General features: G+C 34.9%; 1 protein-coding gene across 1 annotated transcript in view; it reads left to right on the forward strand.

The window, feature by feature from the left end:
- The window catches only part of CFAP47 (cilia and flagella associated protein 47), a 223,362-nt gene extending 208,176 nt beyond the window's left edge, over positions 1-15,186 (forward strand). Inside the window, exons 60-63 of the mRNA XM_013008474.1 lie at positions 2,595-2,760; positions 6,720-6,881; positions 11,921-12,089; positions 14,974-15,186. Of these exons, the coding sequence (XP_012863928.1) occupies positions 2,595-2,760; positions 6,720-6,881; positions 11,921-12,089; positions 14,974-15,186 (710 nt within the window). The remainder of the gene's footprint in view (positions 1-2,594; positions 2,761-6,719; positions 6,882-11,920; positions 12,090-14,973) is intronic.
- The last annotated feature ends 315 nt before the right edge of the window (positions 15,187-15,501 follow it).

Consider the following 15,501-nt stretch of genomic DNA (forward strand, 5'->3'; position numbering starts at 1 on the left):
GAATAAAGGAATTAAAGTATAAATACCCATGATAAGAAAAAGCTGCTTTTAAAGGATTTTTAGATGTTTTCTATAGAAATTAAATTATGTGTCCCATATTTATGAATTCAGTTCTGAATTCCAAATTTTCTCAGGAGTAAAGTCTACAGGTCTTAGTGAGTAATTCATGAAAATCTTGAGAGAACCGGATACATTGTGACACAGCTGCTTTGAGAAGATAAGCATATGCTAATATATATTAATATAAAAAGAGACTAGTTAATATATATTCGCTTAATTGTTAAAACACAATTAAAGTTAAATATATACTTATCTAGAATATGATTTCATGAAGCCGGTGTTCTTATAAGAATTTGTTGAAAACTGACAGAAATTTCCTCTAATATTGAAAGATTTGCTACTAATAGTCCCCAAAACTATTGTTCTGTAACTTTGAAATTTCAGTGTGCATTATGAGAAACTACATTTACTGAAATACTGATTTTTAACTTAACTCACTGCCATCACGTCAATATCTACTCATAGAGACGCTGTAGGACAGAGTTGAACTACCCTGTGGGTTTCTGAGATTGTAACTCTTTACAGGAATAGAAAATCTCCTCTTTCTCTCTGGGAGCTAATGGTGATTTTGAACTGCTGACCTTGAGATTAGCAGCCCAACTTATAACCTATTATGCCATCAGAGCTCCTCTAAAATACTCTTTTTAGAACCTGTATTTGTTCTCTGAAAGTTGTCCGTTATGTTTATCATAAAAGGATGATGATTTCTTCCCCCAACAAAATAATAATGAGCATACCATGATTTCATTGCCTTTGGTCTTACCAATGTAAAGCCCATAAACAGATTATAAGAAGTATATATATATTCTCTCCAAATTAGGAGCACAGCAAAAGGCATATTGATCATTTGGTAATATGACTTTTCAAGTAAATTACAAATAATATAACTGATAGGTTTTATTACATAGTATAGAGTGGCAGTTTGTCAAAATTTTAGTCAAATTTGACTTTATTCCTTTCCCTTAGGCACTCGTAGTAATACATTGCAGTGACCAGAATATGTGTAGTTTGAAAAATATAAAGTGATTCCTGCTTGTCTCGCTTGCCTCTTAGCTGATATTGCCATCTCTATTTTGTACCAGTGGCTATTCTTAGATTTGAATCATGGCAACCATACTTAGAGATACCCAGGAAGAATTCAAAACTTCTGAAATTATACTTAGCTTCTCAATCCTTCACTTCATCTGATACCTCAGCTCCCTTAAAAGACTTGTTAATTAAGCTGAAGCATGTGGTTATCAACTATGTACAGTACTTGTATTTGCTTAAAAAATGTTATTTGCATGCAATATAAATATAACCTCCCATTCAACAACTAAAATTCTTAAATGTGATTTCCCTGGAACCAGTTAGGTTGGGTGTGTGTCAGGCAGTCACATTTTACATTAATAACATTTGATGAGTTATTTATTCAGTCTGACTTGAGCTTGTTAGAACTAAGCTATTTTTCAAACTTCTATAATAATAATTACACTCAACTGATTCTTAAAGGTGGTCTAGTTTCTGTTCCGATGACTTAGAGAAAGATTATTTGTTCTGAATTAAAAGCATGGAGTCCAGGTATCCTTTATCATTATATACTAGACTGTGTTCTAGAGACAGGCTTTGGAAAGTAGCGCTTCTGTGAGCCTGGTCAAGCCACAACTCATAGCCTTCTCATACAGGATCCACAACATACCTCTCAATTTGCTGTCTGGGATCCTTATATTTAAGTGAAATTTAATGTATCCTGTATCTTTCCGTCAAAATTGACTTGATGCTTTCGGCTAAACATTGGACCGTTAACAACAAGATCAACAAGAATTGACTCTATGAAAATATGGTATATCGGTTATAATACCCCGCGATTGAAACATAGTAAGCACTCTAGTCTATCAAAATATAAAGGATGCTTCACAACAATCATGGGAAAACTGCATTAAAATATAATGGCATTTTTCCATAAACTTCTTAAAGCTCCCTATATTCCAGAAATAGAAAATTCTGCCCTAACAGATTGGAAAGCTGTTTCAATGTCATTAAAGCTAAATTTAAATTAGTTTAAACCTATTTCTTTATAAATTACAAGTCACTAAGTTTTAGTATATTTTTAAATGAGGAGGCTTCAAAAATTTGTGAAAACATGGAATTAAGAGACTATGGAATTTTTCTACAATATTTTGGAAGCACTTTCATTTAGAACACGTCACAATTTTTAAATTTCCTAATAGATATTGATGATTATTTTTCATTAGACATTCTTATTTCCTAAATCTGACTGTTAAAAATCCCAAGGTGATAAGAATAGTTTTCTTTGTGTGTAAATGTAGTTATTTAAATATTAATTCCTTTATTGAAATATTAAATCCTTTCACAAAGTTATATTGAGGTTTATCGTGTACCTGGTAAAGCACTTGGTATTATAAACACAAAGTTAAATAACATATGCCATCTCCCTACCTCTAAGTACCTGTGCGTAATTAGTATTGATTAATTTATGTTCAATCTATAAATATTTAGTTAAATTGAAAATTTTTTAAATTTTATTTTCCCAGAGGGACTACGTGAATTCCGGTATAATATTGAATATGAATCAGAAGCTATAAAGGCTACCTTGGAATCCTGTATTGCTTTGTATTTGATCAAAACAATTCATCATATTAATTCTGAAACAATAACAATGATATTCAATATGGTATTTTCACCAAAGAAACCATTGAGGTAAATCTACTTCCCTTCCTTTTTTTCTTTAAACAATGTCATTACTCTTTTAAAGTACATAATTTTTCATTCTTTTTTCTATCTTTCTATATAATGATTGCATTATATCTTTGATCCTGTTGAGGTAAATATTTTGAGTTAGATTATTTAGCTATCAAATTATTGTGGTGAGGAGCAAAATCCAAATTGTTTGAAATCTAAGATGACCGTCAGTAATCATGACTTCTCTAATTAATCATCTTTAGGGTATCCTGTTGAAGAATGAAAGCAGTCAGATTGGTAGAATGTTCCCCCCAAAAGTGCTGACTGGGTGCTGTATATTGGCAACATACTTATTCTTGATGCTGTGTCTCATAACAGTTAAATATTGAATGTACATAAGTGATGTTCTAAGTTGCAACTTCTTTCATTTTCCTTCTGCCATTCAACTCTATAACATTGTTCATCCCCTAGTAAGGTGTAAGTGAATCACAGTGAAATCTAAGAGGACACTAGGTTTTGCATGCTTCTCCTCTGGAAAACTCACTGTCTTTTTATTGACTTTTGGGGGCAGTTGATACTTAAGACCTACAAATACTACATGATATGCCAAATCATGTAAATAAGGCTTTATTTACATCTTAATGTAGAGGTACCAGTTAGGACCACAATATACATGAAGTAAAAATACAATGTAACACATAATAAGCAATGAAAAAGCAATTGAAAGTAGTAAGCTCTATAGTTTGAATATGCATTTGATGTATATATATATATATATATAAAAAGTGTCTATGAATTTGTAGACCAATACCTACAAAACACAAGGGTTATCTTCAGACATCCATAATATAATTAAGGTACAAGAAGAAAGTCGATTATAAACATTGACATTACACCCTTTTGTTTTTCTCTGATTTTTAATGGTTATCTTTTAGTAATGTTCACATTTAGCTTTGTATTGTATTAGTTTAATGTTATGGAAATCAGCAGCAGTAATTAGAGGGAACTGATGAGACAATATTGGTGAATATAGGAAAAGTCAATGTAATTTTTTGCTCCTTCAACATTTGTGCATTTATATCTTATTAGTAAATACTTAGGTATTTGTCTAAGATGGTGGTTCTCAACCTTCCTAATGCCATGACCCTTTAATAGGGTACCTCATGTTGTGGTGACACCCCCAACCATAAAATTATTTTCATTGCTACTTCATAACTGTAATTTTGCTACTATTATGAATCAGGCGACCCCTGTGAAAGAGTCATTCGAAACACCCCCCCCTGCCCTAACGGGGTCGCAATCCACGGGTTGAGAACCGCTGGTCTAAGACAACTTGTGTGCCTGATTCATTAATTTCTATGAGTGATTTGTGATGTTCCAATGTCTGTTCATTATATTTAACATATAAATGCACATACTCATTTAGTTCTGCCCTTTCTTCTTCCATATGTATTTGACATGGTTGTCTGGAAGAGAAAGAATTAAATAAGAAAGAACAAAATAAAAACAATAGCTCTAAAGTGTAAATAGAAGAACAGGAAAATAATGCCTAAAGCCATACTTTCCCTAGGAAACTGAAATAAGTATAAAATTCAACTATTCTCTTTCTGACTCACAAAGAAAAAAAAGCGAACATTCACATTTTGGTTAACAAACACTCATGTACTTGGAATGGCTAATAGGAGGAGACAGAGTTAAATATGAAAAATTAATATAAATCAATTTCTAAAAATTATAAAAGTTCTCTTCTACATAGACGAAGAAAAGGGTAGAATTGGGAATACCAGTCATGATGCTCTTGAAATAGTGCAAAGGAATATAGTTTAATTTACTGAGAGCAGAGTGTGAGAAAAGCGTAAATTTAGGGTTTATACTTGGGATGTTTTACATTTAGATTCTATATCAACCATCCTGGACTATATTACACTCCATAGTATTCCACAAGTACCCTATAGAAAGAACATTTAAACAATTTTATTCACAGTTTTTTGAGAGTACATAGAAGTCATAGAGAAATGGACACTTTTATACACACTACTACTTGAAATCTTGGATGTGTAACTCAGGGCAGTGGTTCTCAACCTTCCAAATGCCATGTCCCTTTAATACAGTTCCTCATATTGTAGTGAACCCCAACCATAAAATTATTTGCATTGCTACTTCATAACTGTAATTTTGCTACTGTTATCAATCGTAATGTAAATCACAATGTGTTTTCCTATGGTCTCAGGCGACCCCTGTGAAAGGGTCATTCGCCCCCAACAAAGGGGTCGCAACCCACAGGTTGAGAACAGCTGCTCTAGGTGAACTGACTACTGTTATTGTTAACTGCCATCAAGTATGTTTCAACTTATAATGACCCTGTGTTATAAAACACTGCTCACATGTTTGAGCCCATTGTTGAAGCCACTGAGGTGCTTCATCTTTCTTGCTGAACGTCTTCACCAAGCATGATATATGACTAGGGATTGGTCATTTTTGATATGTCTGAAATACTTGAGACAATCACCTCTTGTGAATCCAGCTTAAATTTCTGGCAGTACATAGCCCGTGTACTGCAGCAACTGTTTTTGTTAGGGGAAATAACTAATAGTTAAATTTCTGAGTTGGCATATGTAACTTTTAGATTTGGTAGATTATTATCCATTGTGCCTCAAATTGCCCAATTTTACAGCCCTACCTGGAGAATATAAAAGTTCCTAAAAAAAAAAAAAAGGTTCCTAGACTATTCTTTCTATTAGCTTTGTGATTTCCTTGCCCAGCCCTGACTTTTACTAAAACCACACCTTTTACATATTTGAGTCATATCCACCCTAACCATGCAAACATATGATATTGTCTCCATTCCAGATACCATCTTATTTTTTTCCTCTTCTCACTCAAATGTTTTAATAGTCTGCCTCTACCTTCCATCAATGATATGCAATTCTATAAGGTGCTTGTGGCTATTATTACTTGGAATTAATATTTTTAGAAGTCTTCAGTTAATTTTGTGAGACTTTTTAGGTGTTCAGGAAACATATTTCTATATGAACTATTAATTGAAAAGATTCTCACAGTGTTTCATTTCAAAGAGAAAATCCATAGATAAATGACTGTTTAGTCTAACACTGGGCCCATTGACCAAGCTACATAGTCCATGGCACAGTGACCCTATGCACAACAGAATGGTAAACTGCTCAGTCCTGTGCCATCCTCACAATTGTTCCTTTACTTGATCCCATTGTTGCCACCACTGTGCCAATCCATCTCTTTGAGGGCCTTCCTCTTTTTCACTTCCCCTATATTTTTCTAAGCATAATGTCCTTCTCCAGGGACTGGTCTGTCCTGGTAACATATCTTAAGTACTTAAGATTAACATATCTTAAGTACTTAAGATTAACATATCTTAAGTACTTAAGATGAAGTCTCACCATCCATGCCTCTAAGGAGCACTCTAGACAGACGTATTGGAAGATAGTATATTTTATGTTGGTTACAGAAAGTTTGAAGAGTCTTATCTGCAAATGCTACAGGTTATTAGTAAATGTAGAGAGTAGATAAAATGCCCTACAAAATAATTACCCCAAATAGAGAATGATACTATAAACTATGGCCTATTATTCCTGAAATGTAATTAACAGTGCCCTGGTAAAACTGTCAGGTAAGCATTGGATTGCTAACCTCAATGTCCATGGTTGAAATGCACCAGCCTCTCTGCTGGAGAAGGATGAAGCTGTCTGCACCTGTAAAAATTTACAAAGCCTTGGAAACCTTACAAAGGGTTGCTGTGAGTCGGAATTCACTCGATGGTAATGAGTTTGGGTTCACTTTTTTTTTTCTTGAATGCAAACTCACATTGGTTTTGCTTACATTTTACTTACAGTTTACTTACTTACAGTTTACTTACATTTTCCCCTTAGTTGTTTATTTACTGATAGTAGTCTCTTTTCCTATTTTCCTATGAGTATCATTTAAAATATCTTCTTTTATTCAAGGACTCAAATTATACTGAAATTAGAGTGCCCAAAAGACGGGATTTGGAGTTTTCCCATAATTTTGCATGCTACGGAGCCAGATGTGGACGATATCATTAACATTGAAGGGATTGGTTTATTTAAGGAAGCTGTCGTCAACTTCACTCTGACAAGCCAGACAAGGTAATATAATATGTCAAGCAGAAGTTCTTGTCTCAGTTTTGTGAATATCCTTTATGGTGAACTGTGGAACCAATTTTAAGTTGGAAAATCCCACTAAGACATAGTTTGCTGGTTATGCTAGAGCATTATCATTCTATGCCTCAAAGTTGCAGATATTTTGCACTTTTTGATTTACAAAATAGGAAAATAGAGCCTTCCATGTAAGCATCCAACAGGAGAGAGAGAGAGAAGCAAACATAAATGGCTAGATTTAGAACTATTAGGGAACATTTGTTTGTCAAAGGAAATTTTCATGCATTAAACATATTTTGTAGTTAGGTACTATCAAATTGGTTCAGGCTCTTTGAGACCCAGTGTACAACCGCGTGACACACTGCCCAGTGCTGCATCATCCGCACAATTGTTGTTCTGTATGAATCCATTGTGGCAGCCACAGTGGCAGCTTATCATTGAAACATTCAAAACCACAATGGAGACAAGACGAAGAGTGAATGCATGCAGGCCAGATAATTGGTTCTTTCTGTTGTTCACACAATACGGCGGTACGTGAACGTTGTTGTTTTTGTTTGGGAGGGGGGAGTGCAGTGAGGAATTGACTAAATTCAGTGATGGATTTGAGAACTAGGATATTTCTATTAAAGTTTATGTATTCCGAATCCAGAAGAACACCTGTCAGAAAATCACTACATGGTCTATTATTATAGACATTGTGCTATCTCAAGAAAGTGTGGAAATCTCACTTCCATTTGGGTCTCTTTACGCTTCTGACTTTTTCATTGTAAATTTATTGAGTATTTCGACTACATGTATGGAGCAGGCCTTATACGTTTTACTTCAATTGTCAATATCATTTTTTAAATTCATGAGGAGAGTTCATTATACTCAACCCAATTTTGACCCATTCCTTTACTCCTATTCCTTCCTGAGGCCCCAGCTCCTCCCACCCCTGTTTTCACACATTAGGAATTCTTGAAGGATAATTATAAACCCACTCTAACAGTCCTATGGGACAGAATAGAACTGTGGGTTTCTGAGACTAACTTTTTACGAAAATAGAAATCCTCATCTTTGTACAGTTTCAGACTATTGACATTATGGTTAGCAGCCCAACATGTAACCCACTGGCCTCAACTGCCTCTTTAGGGTCACTATGAGTTGGAGTCTACTCAATAGCACTGAGGGGATTTTTTGGGGGGGAGGAGGTGTTAATAGATTTTGACTCTGAATCAATAGATCAGTGAAGAATGATTCCTTTTGGGGTTTCTGAGATTGTAATTCTTTACAGGGTAAGTATCCAAGAAAACCAAACTCACTGCCAGTTCCAACTCACAGTGACCCTCAAGAGTTTAGTGTACTCATGACAAATTCCCTTAATTTTCTGGGTTAATGGGAATAATGTAGGAATTTTTCATACATTATTATAGAATATTTTATCTTGATAAAGAATTTAGAGTTTCCAGTTATGCTCTATTAAACTGCAAACCAAATTCACTGCTATTGAATCTATTCCGACTCATAGAGACCCTATAGGACAGAGTAGAACTGGCCCTGTGGGTTTCTGAGACTATCATTTTTTACAGAAGAGCAAGAAACCTCATCTTCCTCCCATGGAGTGGCTAGTGAGTTCGAACAGTTGACCTTGCTGTTAGCAGCCCAAAACATAAACCAGTACACCACCAGAGCTCCTTTCAGCACCTGAAAAATACTGTGCCACTGCTTTCTAGCTGGCAGGGTGTATGGGGAGAAACTTTCTGTCATCTGAAGAGCTGAAGCTTTATACTAAGATTGCATTTCTCTCTAGTCTTTTTGAAGATGTTTTATTAGAATTTAGCTTTTCCATGTTTTATTATGGCATGTAATATCTACTGACAACATTAGATTGAGTTCAGTAAGGGCAGACATCATGACTCTTGTTCATCCACTGTATATCCAGCACCAAACACGATGCCTGAAACATAACGGATGCTTACTTTCAAAGTATGTTCTGAAAATAATGAAAACTCATAAGTATTTTTGTTTCCATAATAAGTAGCCAGATTGCCAGTGATGCCCTTGGTGATTATGAATATAAATGTGTCTTGAAGTATACTTAGGGAAAAATAGATTAGTATAGTTTTTATGTTTCTGAAAAATACATAATTATTTAACATTTATATTCAGATGTCCTGTAAACATTTCTAAAAACATATTTTTGAATTTTTTTAAATTGTGCACTTACTATTCAAAATATATACCAATTCAACAGTTTCTATATGTAAATTTTAATGATATTGGTTACATTTTTTGAGTTGTGCAGGCATACTCATTACTCTTTTTTGAGTTGTGCCTCCCTTATTAACATAAACTTACTTCCCTCTAAAGTTCCTGTCTCATCTTTCTGGTTGCTTTTGTCAATTTGATCCCATGTGCATAATTCTTAATAGAGCATAATCCTCAAGGCGGACATTCTTTACTACAGATTTAAAGATTGTCTCAGGGCTTCATCCAATACTTTGTTAATTCAGAAAGTTCAAAGTTCATAAGAATTTAAACTTCTGTTCTGCATCTTTCCTCTTTTGATCAAGATTCTGCAATGGAATCTTTGATTAAAATGTTCAGTAATGGTGGCGCTGGTCGCCACCCACTTCTTCTGGTTTCATGGCATAAGCAATTAGTCACACATTCCATATCCTCTTCCTATTTCCTGACCCTCCTTCTTTCTTTGCTGCTCCAGATGAATAGAGTTCAATTGTTCCCTGAGTGGCCACTTGCAAACTTTTAAAATACCAGACACTACACAATGAGCAAGGAAGTAGAACAAATTATTATGCCATGATTTTTCATGAAACCATTACCCTAAACCTCTAAACCAAGGTATTTGTTAAAATGGCCTCAGCAGCTTCTGTCAGCCTCTCTATTTCTCTCTCTAGTCGTTGTTGTAAAAACACTCATGTTTTTCTTATGATGTAGCAACTTATATCCTTATTGTTAGGTGTCATGGTGTCAGTTCTGACCCACAGCTCCAAAGAAACATAGGTATGAGCAAAAATGAATGTTCCGCTCCTCTACTAATGTATTAAATGCCCTTTATGATGATTCTATAGAACTTATCCATTTTGGTCAGGCTTACAATATTTCATCGCAATTAGGAGTGCAAAAGTGAATTTCAACTTACTTGGTAGACAATAGATTGCAATACTATACATGTTTACTCTTAGAAATTTGCCTCCTGAGCAAGAAATCTTTTCCCCCTCCCAGTTCTGTATGTGTATTTGGCATTTACTTGAGTAAAAGTTAAAACTGTGTCAAATTTAGGACAATGAGATCCCAATGAAATATTATTAATGACCAGCAGTTTCTTTTATGTTCTTACCTGCCCTCCCAATGAACGACAGAGTACACCACCACCAAAATTGATAGTGAAGTTTTGTTGTATGTATTTAGCATATGAGAGATGACTTCAAAATGCCCATGGGAAAATTCATTTGTCTTTTAATTACATTTTTGTGAGATTTTTGAAGTTCCCACATAATTTAATTATTGCAATCATATTGCAAAGTATATATTATTATATCCAACTTATCTGAGCACACACACACACACACACAATCACCTGTTTACACAATCACAGTGGAGGATGAAATATGTTCGCAGACTCAGGGTGTCCTTTCAGGTAAGATGCTACAGTTTCTACCTTCTGTCTTTGTGACCTTGTTCCAACAGAGATACTCCTGCTCACATCTTTACCACTGCTTGGCAGTCTATAAACTTCAAATGCAGGTCATTCCAAACTGGCAGTTTTGACACATTGCTGCCTAAATCTTTTCACTAAGTTAAATATCCCTGCTTTCTCCTCCTGTAAACAGTTACCACCTCAGAAACTCCCAGGGGCGGTTCTATCCTGTCCTGTAGGGTCTCTATGAGTTGGCAGCAACTCGATGTCAGAGAGAGTTTTTATAGTCCGCAGAAGACTACTAAATGCCCCTCTTCTTTTTTATTTTATTTATTTATGCTTTTAATAGTTTTATTAGGGGCTCATACAACCCTTATCACAATCCATACATACATCAGTTGTGTAAAGTTCATTTATACATTCATTGCCCTCATCATTCTCAAAACATTTGCTCTCCACTTAAGCCCCTGGCATCAGGTCCTCTTTTTCCCCCTCCCTCTCCGCTCCCCCCTCCCTCCATGAGCCCTTGATAATTTATAAATTATTTTATTTTGTCATATCTTGCCCTGTCCGACGTCTCCATTCACTCACTTTTCTGTTGTCTGTCCACCAGGGAGGAGGTCACATGAAGATCCTTGTAATCGGTTCCCCCTTTCCAACCCACTCTCACTCTACGCTCCCAGTATCGCCACTCACACCACTGGTCCTGAAGGGATCATCCGCCCTGGATTCCCTGTGTTTCCAGATCCTCTGTATCTATTCCTCACCTTCTTTTATAATCTTTATCTAAAATGTAATCAATCTGGACATAAAGATAGTCATGTGAATCTTAAATGACATCAGTTTCACTTGAGATCCATCTTCAGGTCCAATAATTGTTACTGAGCCTGACAATCTAGTAGAAGGTGAGAACATATCAAAATGGAATAATAGTTTATATTTTAAAAGACTTTATGAGAACTGTTTTGGCTCTTCACGTTACATGTAAATTTATTTATGTATGACTAAATTTTCATTTGGAACATGAACAGCTTGTTTCCTACCTTTGATAGGCATGGTGTTTTTTTCACTGTACTCAATAAAAAGGGATAGCAAGTACAGTGAGGGTTTCTGGGGTGGGTACAGTGGTAGTGGGGGTGGGGGGAGGCACTAAAAGGAAAAGAATGTTTTGAACCTGATTGTGGTAGCAATTGTATGATACTGCTTGATGTGATTGAACTATGGATTGCTATGATATCTGTACTAATTCCCAATAAAATGGTTTTGAAAAAAGGTAAAAAATAATGATTGAAAAATCTTTAGGATACCAACTCTATCCAGAAATTCTTGCAAAGAGAATGGGGTAATGATTTATTTTAATAGGTTGAATTTGACACTTTTGTTCCAGAAATACTGAGCGGTACACAGCATATTTCCTGCCTGGCAGTGACCTAGAGTTTTCTGTAAGACCTGAGGTTGGCGAACTCCCTCCTAACAATACTCCAGGCGCTGTCATTAATGTGGGATTTACACCCCAGATGTACAGCAGGAAATATAAAGCAACATTAGTAATACAGGTGAGTTCTAAAAAGACATTAGACAGAGGGATTTGATGTACTAAAGGCATGAGAATGAACTAGGGGGAAAAGGGTCTCATTTATTAATCAAAGAAAAAATAGCACTATTACTTTTCAAAAGTCAACTTATTTCAATAGTTACATCTTGTTTTATTTTGTTTTGTTCATCAAAGGACTTTTAAAAATTAAATATAACAAAAAGATTATCACCACCAAAGGAAAATATGAAAGTACTGCCTTTTCACATTAAGAAAATGTGAAACTGGCAAATAATGACCATAAAGTGATTTGTATATAAATATATTATACTATATAATGAACCTGTTGAAATACTTATTACATGTACATGATTTCAAGTACCAAGATTATGGAGTCCGTTATTAAGGCATATGTTGTTTTAGTACATTGAAGTCTAAAGTGAAGAAATTAAATAGTATATTAAAATATATTTACTTGAAAAAAACTGAGCCCCAAAAGTCATTAAAAAGACAGGAAAAAAAATAAATACCAAACTAGCTATCATAAGAGACTCTGAAACTTGTGCTAAATATAAAATACCTAAAGTGAAAAGAACAAATGATGTTAAAGAGCTGAACAGAAGATTTCAAATAGCAACTCAAGAAGATAAGTGCATGATTGTAATGAAATATCCAATAACATGGAGTTACAAAACTAAAAGAGAAGAACAAGTTCAGTATTTCTCAAACTGAAAGTCAAGCCTTGAATTGCAGTATTGAAGGATTCTGTGATCAATATTGAACACTAAACCAAAAAAACAAACTCACTGCTAACTCATAGCAAACCAGGAAGACAGAGTAGAATTGCACCTGTGAGTTTCTGAGACTTAATTCTGTACAAGAGTAAAGAAGTTCTGTGGTGGAATGGCTCATGGTTTCAAACCATTGACCTTGCAATTAACAGCCTAATGCCTAACAACTATTCCACCAGGGCTCCTTTGGGAACAACAGACAAAGGAAGAATCAAAAGAAGTTAGCAGACATCTTTTTGATACAATGTATTAAAAGTAATTGACTAGAATTCAACCATTTCAGGAGGTAGCATGTCATCAAGAACTTATGATTTTGAAGGAAGAAGTCCAAACTGCACTGAAGGCATTATCAAAAGGCAATCTTCCGGAATAACAATAGAAATGTTTCAACAAATGGTCACAGTGCAAGAAATACTCATTAGTCCATGAAAATAAATTTGGAAAACTGGAAGAGATCCTTATAAGGGCCTTCAAAAAGTTCAGAGAAATTTTGCAAAATCTTTCTCTTCTATTTTTCCACAAACTTTTAGAAGCCCCCTATTACTGGTGTCCATTTTAAAGACTAGTGATCCATCAGAATGCAGAAATTATATAATAATGTGATTATCACAGAAAAGTAAAAATTTTCTGAAGATAATTCAGAACTGATTGCAGCAGTTCAGTGCAAGGGAGCTGCCAGAAATTCAGCCAGGCTAGACTCAGAAAGAAGACATATGATGAAGACATGAAAAGCAAATAATAGCAGAAAGATGTTTACCTGTGCTTCATTATCTATGAAAAGGTATTACACTTTATCAGTCATAACAAACTATGGACAATATTGCCAAGACTGGGAATTCTGGAAGACTTCATTGTGTCATGTGGTAGTCCGTTCTTACAATACACTCGTGTACCCACTGTGTGTCAGGCATGGGGGCAGGTCTCTTCAAGAATGTCATTAATTTGTGCATTAAGTGTATGCTTAATTGTGCTTAAGTGTATGCATGCCCTTTAACGATGCTAAGTTGGGTCTAGACCCCTTCGTGCAACTCTTCCACTTGTACCCACTAAATTATGGGGCTTGATGTAAGTTCCTTAATGGAGTTCACTGAAAAGTGATCACTTCTAAGGAAAAATTTTAAATGATATATTCACAATCAAGACAATGTCGTTTGGGCTTACAAAATGAATATGTATGTGAAGTAAAAGTTATCTAACCCAGAATCAATGTGGTTCTTGGTTTGGCCCGCTTTGGACTCATAGAGTCTGAATTCAGAATAACTACAAACACCAGAAAGTAAGGTCAAACATGATTAAAATAAGACCAGGCTGGCTGTGCAAGAAATCCATACAGGTAGTCAGCATTCATTTGTAGAGAGAATACTCCACATTAAACTCTGGTGGATTAGACTGGACTTAACATGGAATAAGCTTTCTGAATGTGCATGGTACAAATCTTAATAGAATATAATGATTTAGATCAACACAGGTGGATTCAGGAAATTCTCCCAGAGCAAGGAAAGTTTAGTATGAGCACGAGCATGTGGAAAATACTAGACTGCCTAATTGAGCATTGCTTTCTTGCCCATATATACAGCGGGAAAAGGATTTTAAAAATGAGCCCCTGTAACAATTGCACTTACTTGGAATTAGATTATGAATGAATTCAGTGATTTTTTTCACCACCCTCAGAATATTTGAATAGTTATATTAGTTATCAGCTTTTTAATCTAAAAATCAAACGTCCAGTGTTTTGTGCCAGTGGACTCTGTATTCAAATTTAAATTGTCAGGCATAAGTTGACATTGCTAGTTATGTTTTCACTAGCTATAGTTCATGCTGTGTAACAGTTTCATGGAAACCAAATAGATTGCTTCTCCTCATTAGAAGACTGCTTAGCTCACCTACAAAGCGGACCATCACCTGTGACAAATTTTTTAGTGAATTATTCTTAATTCATAAATCAAAGTATTGTCCATGATTTCCTATCCACGTTAATTTTATGTCTGTATAGAGATGGTTTGAGTTTCATACCTTGAAGAAGATGAGATGTTAAGTATAGTAAGTTTGTTCTATTTTTTTTTCTGTCAGCCCCTGTATATGTCATATAAAACCTCGCCCTCTTTTTGTTTCCAGACAGCTGATATGTACTGGTTGTATGAAATCAATGGACTACCTCAACGTACCATACGGCCAAGGAATGTACATGCCAAAATTGATTCTTCTAACAGGACATACAACCGCAGGAGAATTCACAGACGCAATTTTCTGCGGGAAAATGCAAATCTCACAAGTACAGGAGTATCCTCCACCATTAAGGGTGCTCCGTTGATTCATAAGTCTAAATAAATTCACATCCCTCTGAAAATTTGTCTTGGTTTTAAATATAATTGAAGATATTTTCAAGATTATTATTTTATATTTTTTGAAATACTTCTGAGAGATAATAGCTTAATTATAAGAAATCTTCTATATTCTCCTATCTAGAGATCTATGAATATACTGTAGCTCATTTCTGCATTATTTGTGTGTTTTCAAATATATTTGGGGTGAAAACATTAGGGCTGGTTCATTTTTAAGTACAGGAGCAAATTTATAGTGATTTTGAAAACTAGTACTAAAATTCAATTTCTATGGTGCTGTTACTTAGGCGTTTTTAAAAAT

Source organism: Echinops telfairi, unplaced genomic scaffold (genome assembly GCF_000313985.2).
Source record: "Echinops telfairi isolate 266 unplaced genomic scaffold, ASM31398v2 ScPeMD7_38;HRSCAF=143, whole genome shotgun sequence".
NCBI lineage: Eukaryota > Metazoa > Chordata > Mammalia > Afrosoricida > Tenrecidae > Echinops > Echinops telfairi.